The 19,522-nt window shown below is 41.4% G+C and overlaps 1 protein-coding gene across 2 annotated transcripts in view; it reads left to right on the forward strand.

Annotated features, from left to right (window-relative positions):
- The window catches only part of GAD1 (glutamate decarboxylase 1), a 44,784-nt gene extending 27,323 nt beyond the window's left edge, over window positions 1–17,461 (forward strand). For both annotated transcript variants that reach the window (XM_067026272.1, XM_059053523.2), the window contains 11 exons: window positions 1,326–1,438; window positions 2,580–2,695; window positions 2,776–2,855; window positions 3,080–3,134; window positions 4,409–4,525; window positions 5,725–5,789; window positions 9,227–9,305; window positions 10,525–10,674; window positions 12,761–12,868; window positions 14,335–14,424; window positions 16,017–17,461. In XM_067026272.1, the coding sequence (XP_066882373.1) occupies window positions 1,326–1,438; window positions 2,580–2,695; window positions 2,776–2,855; window positions 3,080–3,134; window positions 4,409–4,525; window positions 5,725–5,789; window positions 9,227–9,305; window positions 10,525–10,674; window positions 12,761–12,868; window positions 14,335–14,424; window positions 16,017–16,190 (1,147 nt within the window). In that variant the 3' untranslated portion in view covers window positions 16,191–17,461. The remainder of the gene's footprint in view (window positions 1–1,325; window positions 1,439–2,579; window positions 2,696–2,775; window positions 2,856–3,079; window positions 3,135–4,408; window positions 4,526–5,724; window positions 5,790–9,226; window positions 9,306–10,524; window positions 10,675–12,760; window positions 12,869–14,334; window positions 14,425–16,016) is intronic.
- The last annotated feature ends 2,061 nt before the right edge of the window (window positions 17,462–19,522 follow it).

Raw genomic sequence — 19,522 nt, forward strand, 5'->3', positions numbered from 1 at the left:
CCATGATTACAATTTAGTATCTTCACCTGGGTCTTTGTACAACAATTGTTATTTCATCCTTGCAAATAGCTTTTCTAAATCATGAAGCCAGCAAAAATTCCCATTAATTCTCAGCATTGGCATTCAGCCTAAACACCCTAACCAGGGGTGAAGTCTTCCCATATCACTTGGCTGAGTCAATCTAGGAATCTCCCTTCCGCGAGCATTGTCCGAGCCGAGCCCACAAACTCTAATGCTTAAGAAGGCCAAGCAAAAAGAAGAAAAAGAGTCTCACAGTCAGTAAATATCTTTTTGTTTTCTGGTTTAATTTTCTGTAGATGGACCTTCTTTGATTTCTCTTAAGCCCTTTGCCTTGGTACCATGGTTTTGTTTCAATGATTAGTCACCAGACTGTGCTTCTGTTTTGAATGGCTTTGAGAAGAGCATGGCTTGCTACTTTTAAGTCAGTTAGTTAGAAGACAAAGCTAACCTACCAGAATATCTTGATGCCCACAGTTAGCTGTGTATGCCAGTTGACATTCTTCTTGTTTTTTTGTAATTGGTAATTAGAAAATCATCACTTATAATTATTCTTGACAGATATCGACTTCAGAGAATTAAAGAAGCATTGCGGTCCTTAGGGATTATCAGTAGAAAAACCATATAGATAATTATTTTGAGATCTTTAAAACCTAGGTCAATACTTCCAATTATCTTCATGGTTAGCTTTCAGGTATTTACACTGTTTTTAAAAGATAGACTTTTGGGGAATTCCCTGATGGTCCAGTGTTTAGGACTCTGCGCTTTCACTGCTGAGGGCGCGGGTTCAATCCCTGGTCGGGGAACTAAGATCCTGCAAGCCACCTACCTTGGCCAAAAAAAATTTAAAAATAGACTTTGGCTCTGGGTTTAATAAATTCTACAAGTGTGAAGTTGGCAATCAGTTTTTTTTAATGTTGCAAACCATTTATATAGAATTTAGAATACATTTTTTCAATTAGCATTTGCATCATCCTATAATCTTAGAGGTGAAAGGGACCCAGAAAAGTCATTTTCTTTCCTTCTGTTTCTCTCGGTGGACCACACCTAAGACATTCCATTGAGATGAAAGTCTATTTTGTTGGTGAAGAATCACAGAGCAGGTACTTCCACCACCTCTCGGTAACCCAGGCTGGTTTCTGACATTTTATGATTGATGACAGTGCATTTCCAGGAAATTAATTGTTTTAGTGGTTTTAAACATCTTTTATTCGAACCCAAGTACAAATACTAAACCAGTTATCTGTGTTCCCCAAATAAGTGGTTTGACTTCTTTATTTTCATTTTTTTTCTCACCACCTTTCCAGGTTTACATATGAAATTGCACCAGTGTTTGTCCTCATGGAGCAAATAACACTTAAGAAGATGAGAGAGATAGTTGGATGGTCAAGTAAAGATGGTGATGGGATATTTTCTCCTGGTAGGTTTCTGTTCTCTTTCCCCGGCTCTCCTCAAGGTTTGCAGTATGGATCCTTGGGATCCGTGAGAACACTAAACACAAAGTGAGTTTGTAGAAGAATAACAGTTTTTTCAATATTCCTGCCTTCTTACCTTTGTCAGAGTGAAGGCTAGCAAGAATGCTACATTCTATGTGTACTAACCAACAAAGGCTGTGCCTAAACCTGTACTAACTGACAAAGGCTGTGTCTAAATCATGCTAAACAACTCTGGTCTGTCAATAGCAGTTTGATTAAGCTGGGGATCAGAGAATCAAGATTATCAGTGGACAGATCAATTTTGGCCAAAATAGTATATCTACTTTAAATCTCTAGTTCAATATAGATACAATAAGGATCTTTAAAACAAGGACAGATAATCTTGTAGAAAGGAGGGAGTTTGGAGTGGTGTCAGAGACAGTGTGATTATGTACAAAGGGAGGAGAAAAAAAAAATTGCAGTTGTTCAGGCAATTGAATCAGTCCATGAATTTGCCTGTTTGTCAGGTAACTGATGCAAACATGACTCGTTTGTGTTGGCCAGACGTACCTGGTTACCTCAGTTCTCCTTGCATCTTGATTTAAGTAAACACGGGTTTGGTTTTATTTTAATACACTTGGAGTTCTTCTAAATGACTCAATAACTCAGTTGGGCTGTTCTTTGAGGAGAGTATCCAGGCAATGTCACTGTTTCCTTCCATAGGCTCTATTACTCTCTCTTTCTCTGTCTTTCTGACTCAGAGAAAAGATTCATCTTTGTTCAGTAAATAGATTGAGCAGAAAATGGAAGCAGGAGGGTTGTAACTCACCTCTCTCTTTGCAGTCGCTGCTTCTGCCACCCCTTATATTCCTGTCTAGGATTCAAGGTGGGACAGGCACCAGAGTACGCGAATCACCTCCAGCCAAATTGCCTAAATGGCTTTGGTAATAAGTGTGATTATTTGTATTTCCAGGGCAAAGGGGCCAGAGGGAAGCCCTGGCAATAGGGAAGCCAGAAAAACCTATCACGATATTGTCCTTCCCCTTTCTGACCTCCCTTGTCTCTTGAGACACCACGTCAGCCTTTGTTGTTAGAAACAATAATGAGGGAGTCCCAACAGCTCCCAATGTGTCTGCTTGCCGATAGGGGGAGCCATATCCAACATGTACAGCATCATGGCTGCTCGCTACAAGTACTTCCCGGAAGTTAAGACAAAGGGCATGGCGGCCGTACCCAAGCTGGTCCTCTTCACCTCAGAACACGTGAGTTGGGTGCTCTTGCTCATGGATTGTGGTGTTTTCCAAGGGACTGTCTAACGTCTAACCTCCAGCCTCTGTTGCAGAGTCACTATTCCATAAAGAAAGCTGGGGCTGCACTTGGCTTTGGAACCGACAATGTGATTTTGATAAAGTGCAATGAAAGGTAGGCAGGGGAGAGTGAATATTAGGTTCTTGATGTATTAAATGTGGTCATCTGTTAAATTTGTTTTATTGTGCTTAAGGACTGACTCAGTACAGTGTGCCAAGCTGCTAATGGTCTGTTGAAAATATCTGATTAAATTACTTTTTGCTGCTGCTGAAGTTTTTTTCCATGTGCAATCTCACTGATTGTTTATTTTAATTTCTCTCCTTTTACAATAATTACAGGGGGAAGATAATTCCAGCTGATTTGGAGGCAAAAATTCTTGAAGCCAAGCAAAAGGTATGTACTCTATGGTGCATCTAAACTCTGGTGAATATAGATTTTTTTAAAATACCTTCTCTCTGCCCTAGACAATAAAAGTGTTTGATAATGTAAGAGATAATTTTATTGTGTTTCTAAAATTCTTTTCTCAGATGTTTGCTCATTTTCAACTTGTGTGATGACATGGCTTTAAAGCTGTGTCTACACAATGCCAGTTTTTTTTGAAAAGTGGAAAATTCAGTCATTAAACCACTTGTTCTGTCTTCACTGTGCCAAATGACTAGTTTGATGTACTTCAATAAATCCACTATCCGTGTCTCATGAAGATACAGCCTAATTGAGGTTTTCACTTGCTACTTGTTAGGTATAATCTCATTTTAACAAGTATCATTTAAGGTTACGATTCTGTTTAGCAAATTGCTTGCATGCCCTGGCAGTTGGCCCATGATACTTGGTGAATCCAGCCTCAGTAAATTCTCTTAAACAGAAAAATCGCATAGGACAGGTATATCCACGAGGCACTGCCAAGTTGCTGTCAGGCCATTTACCAACCCATTGTTATTTTGGTTACATTCTTGTACCTCCTTCTCTAACTATGGTTGTTTGCCGGGTCTCAGCAGAGGAGACAGATAGAAATGTCACTAGGACTGAGCAAGGGGCAGAGGGGGAGCTCCTAGAACTCATAGATTTCCCCAACCCTGTCTGAGCTCTATTACTTCACTTTCTCATTTATTTCTTGTTCACACCAAAATTTTACTGTATCTACTCTTAGGGAAATGGTGTATAGACCTGTTTTCAATAACCAAACAATGCTTCAGTATTATTATTACATCAATACACTTAGAACAGCACAGCTTCTAAAATGTAGAATGTCCAGATGACACTCAGATACCTGCCCATCACTCCACTTATTACTCTTGCCTGCTTTATTGTTTGCCATAGAACTTATCACTACTAAACATGCTATTTATTTTGCTTATTTAATTTTGTTGACGTCAGTCACTCCCCACAAGAATACAAACTCCACGAGGACAGAAATATTCGTCTTTTGTGCTCACTGCTGTATTCCCAGCATCCACAACAGGGCCTGGCACATGAAAGTCATCAAAAAAATGTGTTGAATAAATGAAGGAATGAGCGCATGAGCTAACAGAGAACAGTCCCAGATATAGTATCTGATAACACACCAGCTTAACTGATCTCTGCTGGAAATAAATGCTACAGTAGTTCTTCTTCATGTGGAAAGGAGGGAGGTTAGAAAGACTAATCAGCTTGTCCCTCTTACCTTATAGGGATACGTTCCTCTGTATGTCAATGCAACTGCCGGCACGACTGTTTATGGCGCTTTTGATCCCATACAGGAGATTGCAGATATATGTGAGAAATACAACCTCTGGCTGCATGTCGATGTAAGCGCTGTAACTCAGAGTGGCCTGGTCCCAGCGGGGGGTGGAAGCAGCTCTGCTTTATAATTTCCCTCCAGCTTCTCCCATTGCCTCTGTCCCCACTGCATTTCTCGGGCCCCTAGCAGGCCATTCATGACAGGTGCACACCACACGCCTGTCCGTCCTCTGGGGCTCACCTAGTCCTTACTGGCCAATTGCTGTCGTCTATGACTCGTCCTAGAATTCTGTCTCTATCACTTTCCCGGAAAGCTTTTGTCTGAACAAATGTCTAAGAGTGAAGGACAACTGATTTCAGAGGGAAAAGATGTAAGATACAATGTATAGAAAGTGGCCATGAGTATGAATCTGGGCACTCAGCTATCTGCCTTCAGTCCAACCATCTATGACACTTTTCTCCCCCCCCCCCAAAAAAAAAGGAAAGAAGGAGAAAGGAAGAAAAGAAGAAAGAAAGAAATGCATATCTGGTACATGTAGGAAAAATAAGGCAGTATATGGAAGATGTTATCAATTAAGAGATTTAGTTCCAAATTTTCCTAGGAACATAAGAGGTACATTTTCACACATGTGACTGGGTGTTTCTTTTCCTTTTTCTCTCTCCATTCTCTTATGGGTTTAACTTCTCACAACTAGACAGGGATGCCCTGCTATTGGACAGATGATAACAAAGGCTGTTCTTGTGTCACATGGTGTCCCAAGATATTCGATCACTGTGCATCAGGGGACACATAAAAATGTCTTGCTATTGCAGGAGTGGCTGTGAGACCTCCAAGCCCACCAGGGCTGATGCCTTGTGAGTTTTTCAGGAGCCCTTAGAATTCTTCTCTGGGCAGAATCAGACGACAGTCCCTAGTCCTTTGTGTCGCTCCCAGAGCTCCGCCCCTTGTCTCCTCAAGTGTCCCTGGCTTTCCAGAGCACTTTGGGCCTTGGGTCTCGGTGCCACAGGCTCAGCCGCTCTTTACCTGTATCACTTGCACTGTGACTCTGACATTAACCAGGAGGAACTTTTGAAGTAGTGATAAACGATGAATAAGCACAACTGCCCCTGGCGGAACAATCAGCGTGGGTTCCATTTGTCAGAGAAGCTTTCATTTTTCGCTGTTTACATTCTCGCTCATGTTTTGCTAGAGATGTGAAGTGCCCGGGTGCGGTGACACTCCTCAGTGCCCTGCTCTCTCTGGCTCTCTTTTTCTCTGTCCTCACAGGCTGCCTGGGGTGGCGGGCTGCTCATGTCTCAGAAGCACCGCCATAAACTCAGCGGCATAGAAAGGTAAGGGCTGAGCACAGGGCCTCCCTCAGTTCAGGCCATGCAACACGCTGTGCTGCCGAGTGCCTAATGTCCCTGCCCTGATTCCCAACGTCTTATTCACTCTAAGCTCACTTTTGTTCAGTAGGCACTTATTGAGCACTTATTGTATGCCAGGCACTGGGAGATCAAAGGTGATGGTTTTCCCAGTCAAATGAGTTCTCGCCCCAATTCACGACTTAGAAAGAGAAAAAGACAAGTATGCAGATAGTTACCACACCACGCGATATGCTCGACAATAGATGTGATTGCAAGGTGCCCAGGTAGGAGAGAAGAGAGACTTACCAGTGTGGGGATTTGGAGGCTAAATGGGAGTTTGTCAAGGGCACAGAAAGGGGCGCTGATTTATTTCATTCTTTTTTCTCACTAAGCTTACTTACATTTCCCATTAAGCTGGGAAAAGGGTAAGACACTCAGCTTATCTAACTTGTCTCATAAACAAAGAGATATTTCATCTGCCAAGCCATGCTATTTTAGACAGGGTAGTTGGAGGCCTTTCTGAGGAGGAGGCATTTCAGCAGATACAGGGATAAAGGGAGAGAGGAAGCATACAAGGAAGGGCAAGGAAGAGTGTTCCAGGCGGTGGGAAGGGCAAGTGCAAAGACCCTGAGGTAGGACTGTTCTTGGCAAGTTGGAGGAAGGGCTGTCACAGAGACCATTGTGGTTGGAGCAAAGTGAGAGCAGTAAGAGCAGACTGAGGGTGGAGAAGTGGACGGCGAGCAGGCATCAGGGAAAGCGCTCCACTGGCTTGAGTGTTGGTTACCTCTCCTGTGCCTCTTCCCTTGCATTTCAGTTTTGAAAGGCCAGTATCGAAGCTGGTGAGACTGACTCGTTGAAGCATAGTTATATGACCCTTAACTGGGAGGACAAGATCTTAAATGTGGATGAGCCAGTCCAGCTGTACTTTAGATTTCTCAGGCAATTTCCATTTTCCATCTTTGAGTCAAGGAAAACTTGAAACATTTTGCACTAGACTTTTTCTTTTCTAACATGTTAAAGTACATATGTCTTCTGAAGGAAATGGAATCCACGTCATGTCTTATTGCTTTCCACCTGTAGCACCAAAGAATCATTTACTTCAGACCTTTAGCACATTCAAAAAACATTTAAGACATTTTGTGAGATCTATGTATAACTGGTTTTTTTAAACTTATTTATTTATTTTATTTTTTTGTCTGCGTTGGGTCTTTGTTGCGGTGTGCGGGCTTCTCATTGCAGTGGCTTCTCTTGTTGCGGAACACGGGCTCTAAGCGCACGGGCTTCAGTAGCTGTGGCACGCAGGCTCCGTAGTGATGGCTCACAGGCTCTAGACCACAGACTCAGTAGTTGTGGCGCACGGGCTTAGTTGCTCCATGGCATGTGGGATCTTCCCGGACCAGGGCTCGAACCTGTGTCTCCTGCATTGGCAGGCAGATTCTTAACCACTGCGCCACCAGGGAAGTCCCTATGTGTAATTGTTTAATGATTCAGTGAATCATAGCAATGAGAAAATGGATTAAATTCAGTACCTTCTAAATAAGGCTTGACACTGATTTTTTTAAAAAATAAATTTATTTATTTATTTATTTTTGGCTGTGCTGGGTCTTTGTTGCCGTGCGTGGGCTTCCCATCGCAGTGGCTTCTCTTGCCGTGGAGCACAGGCTCTAGGCGCGCAGGCTTCAGTAGTTGTGGCTCACGGGCTCTAGAGCGCAAGCTCCGTAGTTGTGGCACACAGGCTTAGTTGCTCTGCAGCATGTGGGATCTTCCTGGACCAGGGATTGAACTCGTGTCCCCTGCATTGGCAGGCAGATTCTTAATCACTGCTCCACCAGGGAAGTCCGACACTGATTTTTTTTTTTTTTTTGCGGTATGCGGCCCTCTCACTGTTGTGACCTCTCCCGTTGCGGAGCACAGGCTCCGGACGCGCAGGCCTAGCGGCCATGGCTCACGGGCTTAGTTGCTCCACGGCATGTGGGATCTTCCCGGACCAGGGCACGAACCCGTGTCTCCTGCATCGGCAGGCGGATTCTCAACCACTGCGCCACCAGGGAAGCCCGACTGATGTTTTTTAATGAGATAAACATTTAGTCAACTTTTCTTAGAACTTTTCACAGTCTCTTTCATAAAGGTTTTCTTTATTATGCACATGGGGGAAAGTACATCAAGCCTTTCTTTCTTCTCCTTGAGATACAATGTACGCCTATTGTCATGTATATACTAAATTATTTTCCCTCTTATGCACCTAAGCAAGATGAAGAGGTTAAAAATTCGCAGCAGGAAATTAGCTCCAGGGAGAGCAGAGGCAGTATAATTCCAATCCAATTGCTATGTCTGGAGAAAACATCCTTCACAGGTATTAAAGCATAGAGCCCAGCTGTGGGCTAGGCCATTGGAAAGGAGCTACCTAAGCTTTAATCATCATACATTACACGTAGTTGTTTCGGTAATGTCCTAGCTAGTGTGCTCCTTAACCATTTAATTGTGTCTGACAGTGTTGTGGTTGCTAGGAGACCATGCTTGTTAAGCTATCATTGCAGCCTAAACAGGCAAGATTATGTTTATTTAGCATTTAAACAATGCTGCTAAGTAGCCAAAGTCTAGAATTGTCCAACTGATCCTTGCTTTTATGTGTCAATCTTCATAATACCTTATAAGCAGGTAGGTCAGCATCACCAGTCCAATTTATTAGTAAGAATGGGAAGGCAGAAAGAAGCTGAGTCTGTAGCCTAGAGGGAGGCAGTCTAGTGGAGAGGATATGAACACTGGCTCGACAGTTAGACTCCCTGAACTTGAATCTTGGCTCCAGTGCTTCCCAACTGTGTGACTTTGGGTGATGTATTGAACCCTTTTGTGCCTCAGTCTCTCCGTCTAAAATAGGGGTGATAATAGTCCCTATATGATAGGATTGTTGTGAGAATTAAGTATTCAAGCATGGTTATTAGCATTATATATTTACTAACTCATTTTATCCTTTATTCAATTCCTTGAGGCAGATACTATTCTCCCCACTTTACAGACAGGAAAACTGAGGCTCAAAGGAGTTATGTAACTTGCCCAAACTAGCAAATGTCAGAGCCAGGTTTCAGACTTGGGTACTCTGGCTCCAAAGCTTGAGCTCTTAACCATGACACCGCACTGATAAAATGCCTGTAACACTCTTAGAACAATAGGATACATAATAAATGCTGTTCGTAAATGTTAGGTAGTATTAATAGCAATTATTTAGAAGAGGCAGTCTGCCACTTAGTACTCTGAGACTGCCTGCAAAATATTTGTTTACCACTTGATTAGTCAATTTAGGGGACGAGGTGTCGAAAACTTGTCTTGACTTGAGTTGCAGTGGGTGATGTTTTCCTCAAGAGTCCCATTGCCTCTTGCTGACTCCTGCACCTTCTCCTCAGAGCATCACGTGTTTCTTTCAGGGCCAACTCAGTCACCTGGAATCCTCACAAGATGATGGGCGTGCTGTTGCAGTGCTCTGCCATCCTGGTCAAGGAAAAGGTCTGCCCTTCCCCCAAAGATGAGCTGGTGGCCTGTACACCCTTTAGAAGGCATAAAAAGAGAAAAGCATGGGGTCTTTTTACAGTACTGGCTGAGGAACTCACAAGATTGACAGCCCCACTGGGCCTGCCATGGCTGTTCTTTCCCACCTGCATATGTTAGCCTTCGGCTAACCCAGCATATCCTCTTGGCTCTTGCTCTGAACTGTCCTTCTTCCTTGTTCAGCCCCCAGGGCCCTGCCAGTGATAGAAACTACAAGGGCCTTGTTTCATTTCACATTCCTTCCTGTTTGTTCAAACAAAAGTGAGAGTGATTGGGTAGGCTGCCAGCTCTCACCTCACTGAGGACAAAAAGTGGCCACTGGAACATACTTTTAGTTCTTAGCATGAGTTTGTGGTCCCAAGAGCTGAAACAAGTTACTTGGAACCATAACTACAAATGTCAACTTAGGGCAACAAGGAATGTTGACCAAAAAGCTTCTGTAAATGGCGATAGTTGTGTAACTTGCCCAAATTAGCAAACGTCAGCCAGATTTCAGACTTGGGTACTCTGGCTCCAAAGCTTGAGCTCTTAACCATGTCAGTAAGGCACTTAGAACAATAGATAGTATATTCTCTTCCTAAGAATCTAATAGGACCCTGCCCCGGAGGGCCTTGTTCCTCCAGTAAAACTGTTGCACACTGAGGCATCCCCCAAAGCCTGTCACCAACCTGTGGGGGCCGGTACCTGTACACGCTTTTTACTCCACTCCTAAGTAAAGTGCTTGTTAACTTCATAGGAGCTCACGGAAAGGATTGGAACACTTTTTAGGGGGTGCTTTGGTGGAGGAAAATTCTTCCATGCATGAAACTGTCCCACCCTCTACAGGAAGTTTATATCCCCAACCCCTGCTGACTGAATGCCATAGCACTTCCAGTCTGTGAAATAACCTAAAACACCCATGCACATTTTCAGATGCTCCTTAGAGGGACAGTAGGGTGGGCCCTTGTTGTTGGTATCTGAGACAAAATATCGTTTTCCAATCAGAGTTATAGAGGAGGAGGGGCAAAGGTTTTTCCAAGGGTGGTTTTGGAGAAGGACATCAGAACAAGTGCACAGCCTCATGAGACGTTAGAAGAAAGATTGTATGTGACCCTAAGTCCGGCCTGCCCTGTTTCAAAACCGTCCACACCTCTGCCCTGTGAATACAGATGCACGCCTGTCTTGATTTCCATGACAGGGTATCCTCCAAGGATGCAACCAGATGTGTGCGGGGTACCTCTTCCAGCCAGACAAGCAGTATGACGTCTCCTACGATACTGGGGATAAAGCCATTCAGTGTGGCCGCCATGTGGACATCTTCAAGTTCTGGCTGATGTGGAAAGCAAAGGTACGAAGGAGGGCATTCAGGAAATAGAGCAGAAATGTAATTTGCACAGGCTAGCTGGCAAAAGAGAGGCAAAGATATATCCCAGATAATTCATTATGTGCAAAATCAATATCTAGGTAATTAACTGTATTTTCTTTGCAAATGAAATTACTTTATCCCTTATGTCAAATTCTCTCTCCTTCCATTCAGTCTCCTCAATTTGAATTAGCATGACTTTTATTATAACTTTCTCTTAAAAGCACTAAAAATTTTGCCAAGATAAGGACTTCCACAGCAGTCCTTAGGGATGCTGAAATTATTTAGTGCAGATGTAGAGAAAGAGATAAAGATAAAATTACTACATTATTCTGTGCAGAACCCTGAGTTCCTTTATGTGGCCTCAGATCATGGGATATATATGACAGTTTTAAGTTCTATTTAAATAATGGCTTTCCCATTATTTGTACTTCTATACGCTCTTCTAGAAAATGCATACTTTATTTTAAGAAATCCTAGTGAGGCATGCTATGTCTGCATTCATCCGTCTTTCAGGTTGCATTTCTGTGTCTAGAAAAAAAAAAGAAAACTACTGGAATTTCCCCCAATGGGGGTGAGGGAGAGGAATACCATGGGACTATTTATTTCAAAAGTATTTGTATGCAATCAAGTAAGGGCAATTTTTATTTCACAGCTTTATATTGCAACCATCGTTTTATTTTTCTACTGTTAAAGTAATTTTAATAAATTTCCATATATAAGATCGGGTCACCTAACACAACAAAAAAGGGTTTCCAGCCAAACATCTAGTCCAATGTTTTTTCTGTTAGAAGAATTTGATGGATTATTAGTTTTTTGCCTTATTACTTTGTCTTAATATAATGAAGTAGTCTGAATTTGATTTCTACCACAAAGTAATCATAGGTATTTTAAGCATATAAATAGCCATAAATTGCAACAAGAGAAAGAGCCCTATCATTCAGAAATACAATAACCACATGGCCTGTCTCAGTAATTTGTGCCTTGGTTTTGCCTGACAATAACCACTTGAACAGTCTGCTGGAAGTTTAGCTCAAAGAGTACTGGTTACCGAGGTGGGACCTGGTGCGGGCTTCCTTCCCAAGAAGAAAGTGGACTGGCCCGAGCGCTTCTCAGCGGCAACTGCTGCTTTGCCAGTGTTGGACTTGGCCCTGGCACATTAGCAGCCCACAAGCCTCGTGCCTCTGCTCTCCTTGCTAACACTGACCCACTCAACACCCCCCATGCTGCTGTTACTAATCAGCCATGCTGGCTTTGGAAACTCACGCTCCATCAGTTTGTCAATAGATGGAGCTACTGCGTCTCAGGGCACATCCTGAGACCAGTGCTTCCCCATCTGCCTGCCTGCCTCTCACTAAAAAGGGATAATACCATGTTACGTGGAAGGTAGCCTGCCTGCAAGTGAGGGAGACGTGTTTGGCCAGGACTTCCTGCTGCGGAAGGTGGGTTCTAGAGTAGTATTTCTCCAACTATCTGTGGTGAAGAACCAGGTGGGGTTTTTTAACCTCTCCTAGACCAGTACAATAAATTGGTCTTCATTAAATTCATTTATTGTACACTACAAGAAGTGAATTGCTAGAAAGGTGAAATAAAAAGCCATACAAAGCATGAACACCGGTTTTAAAAATGCAATTCAGTAGGCATAAAATTACTCTGTCAAATGACCAAAAAAGTTTCTTATTACTTAATCTCAGTTTTTGGACTCATCTTATCATGGACTGGTTACGTTTTGTGGACTGGCCTCAGTCTATAGACAACAGTTTGGGTGGCATTATCCTGAAGCAAACCAGAAATGGGCTTCAGGCTGTGAATTACTAGCAAGAAGCTAAAAGCCCTGTTGAGAATAACTGCCCAGAGACTAGAGTGCCTTCAAAAGAGATGAGGCACGCCTTTATCGCATGCAGAGCTATGAGAAAGCCATACATATTTAATGAGAGGTTTCTTGCTAACCATCTCCAACAATACTCTTACATATAATTCCGATAGACGAAGACAGCATAGCCCTCCCAATGCCATCACAGGGAAATTCAGCCTGTCACCAACAAACATGACTTTTCCTTTTTTAAAACAGGGCACAGTGGGCTTTGAAAATCAGATCAACAAATGCTTGGAGCTGGCAGAATACCTCTATGCCAAGATTAAAAACAGAGAGGAATTTGAGATGGTTTTTGATGGTGAGGTAAGTTGTCATCCTGGACTAGATGTGTAGCATTTCTGGAAAATCTCTTGAGGGAAGCTCCTGAAGCTGTAGTGTCCCGCATTGCCAGAAGCTGCTTCTGAATTTTCATTCTAGCACTCTTCATTTACTTCCCTCTGTGTCCGTGAATGTTTCTTCCGGTAGCATTGGGATGACTTTTCCCCTTCACCTCTTCTAAGAAAGATATAGTTCTCAGCCAGCCCTTCGTAGGCAAGAGGTCTTTCCTTGGCAGGTCTGAATCCTGTATAATTCTGGGGTCTTATTATGGTGTTGTACCTCCATGATAAAGTGTTCCTCAGTTCCAAGAAGCTTATAGGATGGGTATATCATTGTCTTCCAAGACTGGTTCTAAAATGAAGTTCTACTTTACGATAGATTCATTATGAAGAGAGCAAGATACAGTTGTCTCTGCCCTGAGTTCAGATCCTCATTGCACACAGTAAGGTACTTGTCATACCAGTGTTGGCCGAGTGCCTGCATTGTGCCTTGCCCCAGGCCAGGAGCTGGATTAGAGAGTAGTGACCAAAACAGGTACTGTCTCTGCCCTATTGGAGCTTGCAGTTGAATAAAGAAAGTTGGAATAGGAGCCGGTGCTGAACAAAAGGACATCCACTCATAATTCAGTGTAATAAAACACCACCTGCATTCAATTCAGTCTATTTATCAGGCACCTAAACTACTAGGAACACACTGGAGTCACCAAATGAGCAAAAGAGAGCCCTGAACAGTTCAAATGAATCATACAGTGCTCATGCATTTCACCTCTGGGACCTCACTCTCATCATTTACACAAATATAAACAGGCTACTAGCAGGTTAAAACAAATGTAATGTCTCTAGACCATGAGAGGAAGGCACAGTGATGGCAGACAGCAACTAGGAAGGAAACTGAAAAACTATAGCAAGAATACAGAAGGACTTAAAAAGCATGACAGTCTTTAGGGCAGGAACACTAAACCGTTCTAAGCATCTCAATAAGCCCTGTCTTATAGATTAGAACCAGTTTTAATGTTCATTATGATACTCCTGAGTCTTCAGAGAAAGTTCAGTATCAGTAAACTCAAAATATTCAGTACCAATAAAATTAACTATGTTTTGAGCATCTTCTATACATGAGGCGCTACAAAATGGCAAGATGGATAATACCCTTTTTTAAAATGACCCAAATGTAATTGTTTTAACATTTCAGTGTTGAAAGGTGGGGAACTTTAGTCATCTAGAAAATGGGTTATGGGAAACAGTTCTCTTGTCAGATATGATGGGATTAACCAGGCTTTGTTCTCCCAAGTATAGAAGTAACATGAAGCCTTTTTTTAATCCTTTTTTTTGTTTGTTTGTTTGAGAGACTTCCGCCAAGGGTCCATAGGGGTTTTGGGACAGCTTTCTCTCAAGTTCTCATAATTTTTCTGTTTTGTTTGTATGCATGCTTGTCTGTGAAAATCTCTACAGCCTGAGCACACGAATGTCTGTTTCTGGTATATTCCACAAAGCCTCAGGGGCGTTCTGGATAGCCCTGAGCGACGGGAAAAACTACACAAGGTATGGAATCACTCCTTGTCTCATCTAACCCTCTGCAATTTCTCTGGCTGGTCAGAACATTGTCACTCTGATGTGTCTTTCTAACGGAGGAGAAGTAAAAGCTCAAGGCTTGGGGTGGTAGGGAGACATCTTGTTATAATCTTCTTGGGTCTGAATCGTCCCCTCACTGTGGTTCAGATCAGTGGGAACCTCTGGGGGACCCATCCCTGCCTTAGGTTGGTGTTTGTCATTAGAGAGGTCATATGCAGGGCAGTTGAATAATATATATATTCCTAGGAACTTTCGTATTAAACTATGTCTGTTAAAATATCCTTTACTAAGTTCAAGGCTGCTCTAATGCTGATTCATTCTAGTTGTCGGTTTCTATATCTACTTTATATATTACTTATAGTTGTTTGTATTGTATTTAATTGATATAATATTTCATTCATCTAACCATTCAGCAAATATTTGTTGAGCAGAGTCCATGTGCCAGACAGTATCCTAGGCACTGGATTATACAGAAGCCCTAATTTGTATTGTTGCCCATGTGAATTTTTCATTTTTGTTCTTGATTTTGAATTTATTATCATTGTCCTATGTCCAACTTTCAAAATTCAGTTGCACAGTACTTTCTGTAGGAATGTGTGATTGGGTAGACTTAAATAGTCACTAGAGGCCATCATCAAAAAGCCTACAAATAATAAATGCTGGAAAGGGTGTGGAGAAAAGGGAACCTTCCTACACTGTTTGTGGGAATGTAAATTGGTGCAGCTACTATGGAGAACAGTATGGAGGTTGCTTAAAAAAACTAAAAGTAGGGTTACCATATGATCCATCAATCCCACTCCTGAGCATATATCCAGAGTAAATTCTAATTCAAAAAGATACGTGCACCCCAGTGTTCGTAGCAGCAGTATTTATAATAGCAGAGACATGGAGACAACCTAAATGTCCATAGACAGAGGAATGGATAAAGAAGATGTGGTACATATACACAATGGAATATTACTCAGCCATAAAAAAGAATGAAATAATGCCATTTGCAGCAACATGGATGGACCTAGAGATTATCGTACTAAGTGAAGTAAGACAGAAAAAGATAAATATCACGTGGAATGTGAATGTGGAATCTAAAAAAAAATGATATAAATGAACTTACAAAACAGAAACAGACTTCACAGACATAGAAAATAAATTTATGGTTACCAAAGGGGAAAGGGGATGGGGGAGGGATAAATTAGGAGTTTGGGATTAGCAGATACAAACTTCTTTATATAAAATAGATAAACAACAAGGTCTTACCATATAGCACAGGGAACTACATTCAATATCCTGTAATAACCTATAATGGAAAAGAATCTGAAAAAGAATATATATATATGTGTGTGTGTATAACTGAATCACTTTGCTGTCCATCTGAAACTATCGCAATGTTGTAAATCAACTACATGTCCATTTAAAGAATTAGTCATTAGATATTAGCCAAGGAAGTAACTTGTACAAGTAATAAAAAGAAAATTGCTCTTTTTTCCAACTAAGAAATGGGTTGCATTTTGAAAAAGAGCATGGTATATCAGTCTTGAGTTTTGTTTTGTGTTTTCCCTCACAAGGTGGCCCCGAAAATCAAAGCCCTGATGATGGAGTCTGGCACGACCATGGTTGGCTACCAGCCTCAGGGGGACAAGGCCAACTTCTTCCGGATGGTCATCTCCAACCCAGCCGCTACCCAGTCTGATATCGACTTCCTCATTGAGGAAATAGAGAGGCTGGGCCAGGATCTGTAATTGCCGTCCATAGAACATGAGTTTCTAGGACTTCCCTTTCCCCTTTGGTATTCTAGAACAAACTCCATATGTTGCTGAAACACATAGGCCATTTCATTGAGGGAAAACATAATATCTTGAAGAATACTGTTGAAACCTTACTTAAGCTTGTTAGAGTTAGCAGGAAATGATGTTCTTTTTCAAAAGTTGCACATTAGGAGCACAGTATATATGTACAGCTATACATACCTCTCTCTATAAATATATGTCTGTATAGTGAGTGTGGCTTAGTAATAGATCACAGCATGTCTCCTACTCCAAGAGAATTCACTTTACCTTCAGCAGTAACTGAGGGCCAAACATGCTGCAAAACAGCTTGCGCAACAACCCCAGGAAAGATGTTTTTCAAAATGCCAGGTGTCGGGGACCAAGGGAAATGCTGTTGGCAGGAGTTAACTTCATTGTCAGTATTTCTCCTGCCTGAAGTGATGAACGATGAGAAAAAGCACCACTGGCTGACAAGAGTTCCCACCCTTCCCATTAGTATCCTGTGAGGGGAAAACAGTAGCAGAGTCATTGTTTCAGGTGTACTATTGCTGTATTTTTAGAGATTAATTTGTATAGATTGTGGATATTTCTGTTGTCTGACCTCGGGGCGGAGTGGAAGAACACATGTAATGATTTCAATGACTGTTTAACAGTAGGTATATGAAATATTTATTTATATTCAGAGACTTACCATGTTAAAGAGGCGTCTTGTATTTTCTTCCCATTTGTAATGTATCTTATTTATATATTAATGCAGTAAGTTCTGAAAACTGATTATGGTATTTTCGTGCACTTGTGAGCCAAAGAGAAAAGATTAAAATTAGTGAGACTTGTATTTATATTAGAGTGCCCTTAAAATAATGATTTAAGCATAAGTTTACTGTCTGTAAGGGAACTCTGATACTGTACATAACATCATATATATATGGAAATCCTGTTACTTACATAGCATCTGCTCTTCTATTACCCTCTCTGTCTGGCTATATGTCTGGTGTTCTCTATGCTTTTCTAGTAACTGTTGCATAATAACTAGATCCCCTGTCATTTTGTAGTAGCTCATGACCAATCTCTGTGACTTGCTTAGCACAAACCTAAGGCAATGTTTCCGAAGACCTTCTGAAGTCAGATAAACTGACCAGGCTCACAACTGTTTTTGAAGAAAGGAAATTCACACTGTGCGTTTTAGAGTATGCAAGAAGAATATAAACAAATAAAAATATTCTCCATGGAGAATTTGAACAAAATTTTCTTTTAGTATCTGTTTCATGCAGAAAGAGAGCTTTCCAGTTATAGTTACTGGGATCACCACAGCCCATTCACTCTCCACTAGCTGAGTTTAGGTGATGCTCAGTACCTTTATTAAGTTGCGACTCAACCCACAGTCTTAGGTTCCCAAGCCCCTTGTCTAAAAATCATTGGGATTCTAATTAAATAAAATTTGCAATTCACACCTGGAAAAAGAAAAGCCATTCCTGTTTTTCCTTTTCCTATCTGCATCTTGGAGTTCCATTCATTCAGTTACTCAACAAATGTTTTCTTCCTCTGTAGCAGGCAGTGTTCTAGCACTAGGGTTGCAGAGGTGTGCGTGGCAGACATATTTTCTTTCTCGTGGGTATCTTCCATCACTTGGTGTCTGTGGTATCTGAATACGTCTGAGAGCACAGAATTGTGCCTTCCTTCTGTTTATGCTTGTACAGTGGGCCCAGTTCACCTCCTCAGGAAACATATTTTGGTGCTGGATCATTATGAAATAGGGTCCATTTTCTACAATATTCTATTAAGCTATGATAATACTATCTCACTCATTTGGAATACAAGTAGTTCCCTATTTGGCACTTGTAGGGATTAAATGAGTTATTTGTAATTAACATACTGATTGTACAAGTAACCATTGTATTAAAGAAACTGGGGTCCATAAGGAGATGATGATAAAGTCACTTTATTCTTTCTCTTACTGTTCCTTCAAATCCCCTCTGTGGGCTGATTGTTTCCATGCCTCCATTTGAATTCAGGCCGATCCCATAGCTTTACTGGCCTCTCAGTCACAAGAACAGTCTCATTTTAGCAACTAAATGTCCAGGTCAGTGTAATAAGCAAGACCTCAAATTTGTATACAATATAGAGTTCCTCCCCTTCCTCCCTCTGGTACCTTTCAGGCTGCAATCCCTGGCGCCAGGGTGGGGAGGGGGTGGGTGCGAGGCTGGTGATGGGGTAAAGTCAGCTGCTTTTTTTACTCTTTCAGCCTCATTTCTACTCCCTAGCTACTGTATTTTCCCGTCTAGGGTCAGGTCTAGGGGGAGAAGGGGTCAAAGTAGCAAAGACACTATTTTAGGTAACTGTTAAATTAGCAAATGTCATCCACGCCCCTGGTCTGAGATTTTCTTCTCATGGGACAATATTTTGAGGGGAATGGTTTATTTTTTTATTAAGATATAATTAAGGTACAGTAAGAGTCACTCTTTATAGTGTAATGTGTATAGTGTTCTGTGAGTCTTGACAAACCCATTCAGTCATGTAACCACCACAATACTTGGAAGAGTTCCATCACACCAATAAATCCCCTGTATCCTTTGTGTGTAGCATCTTCCCCAAGCCCCTGTTCTTGGCAACCTCTGATTTGTCTGTTTCTAGAGTTTTGCTTTTCCCATTTTGGTAATAGAATCATATAATATGTAACCTTTCGAGTCTATCTTCTTTCACTTAACACAAGGCATTTGGAATTCATCCATGCTGTTGTCTGTATCATTTGTTTGTTCCTTTTATTACTGTGTAATATTCCATTTGTATGAATGTGCCAGTTTGTTTATCCATTCCCTCATAGAAGGAAATTTGGGTTGTTTGCAGTTTGGGGCAATTAAAATAAAGCCACTATGAACATTAGTGAACAGATTTTTCTGTGAATATAGGTTATCATTTAACTTGGGTAATTAACTAGGTATAAGATTGCTTGATCATATTGTAAGAGTGTGTTTAACTTTATAAGAAACTAGTTCTGAAGTGGCTGTACCATTTTGCATTCTCACTAGCAATGTACAAATCTTCCAGTTGCTCTGTATTTTTGCTGACTTTTGGTATTGTCAATTTTTAAAAAATTTTAGCCATTCTTTTTGTTGTTACAGCTTTATTGAAATATAATTCACTTGCCATGTAATTCATCCATTTAAAGTGTACAATTCCCTGGCTTGTAGACTCTTCATATAGCTCTACAGCCATCACCACAATCAGTTTTAGAACATTTTAATCATCCCACAAAGAAACCTCATACCCATCAGCAAACACTTCTCATTCCCACACACACGTCCTCT

Source organism: Kogia breviceps, chromosome 2 (genome assembly GCF_026419965.1).
Source record: "Kogia breviceps isolate mKogBre1 chromosome 2, mKogBre1 haplotype 1, whole genome shotgun sequence".
NCBI classification, from domain to species: Eukaryota; Metazoa; Chordata; class Mammalia; order Artiodactyla; family Physeteridae; genus Kogia; species Kogia breviceps.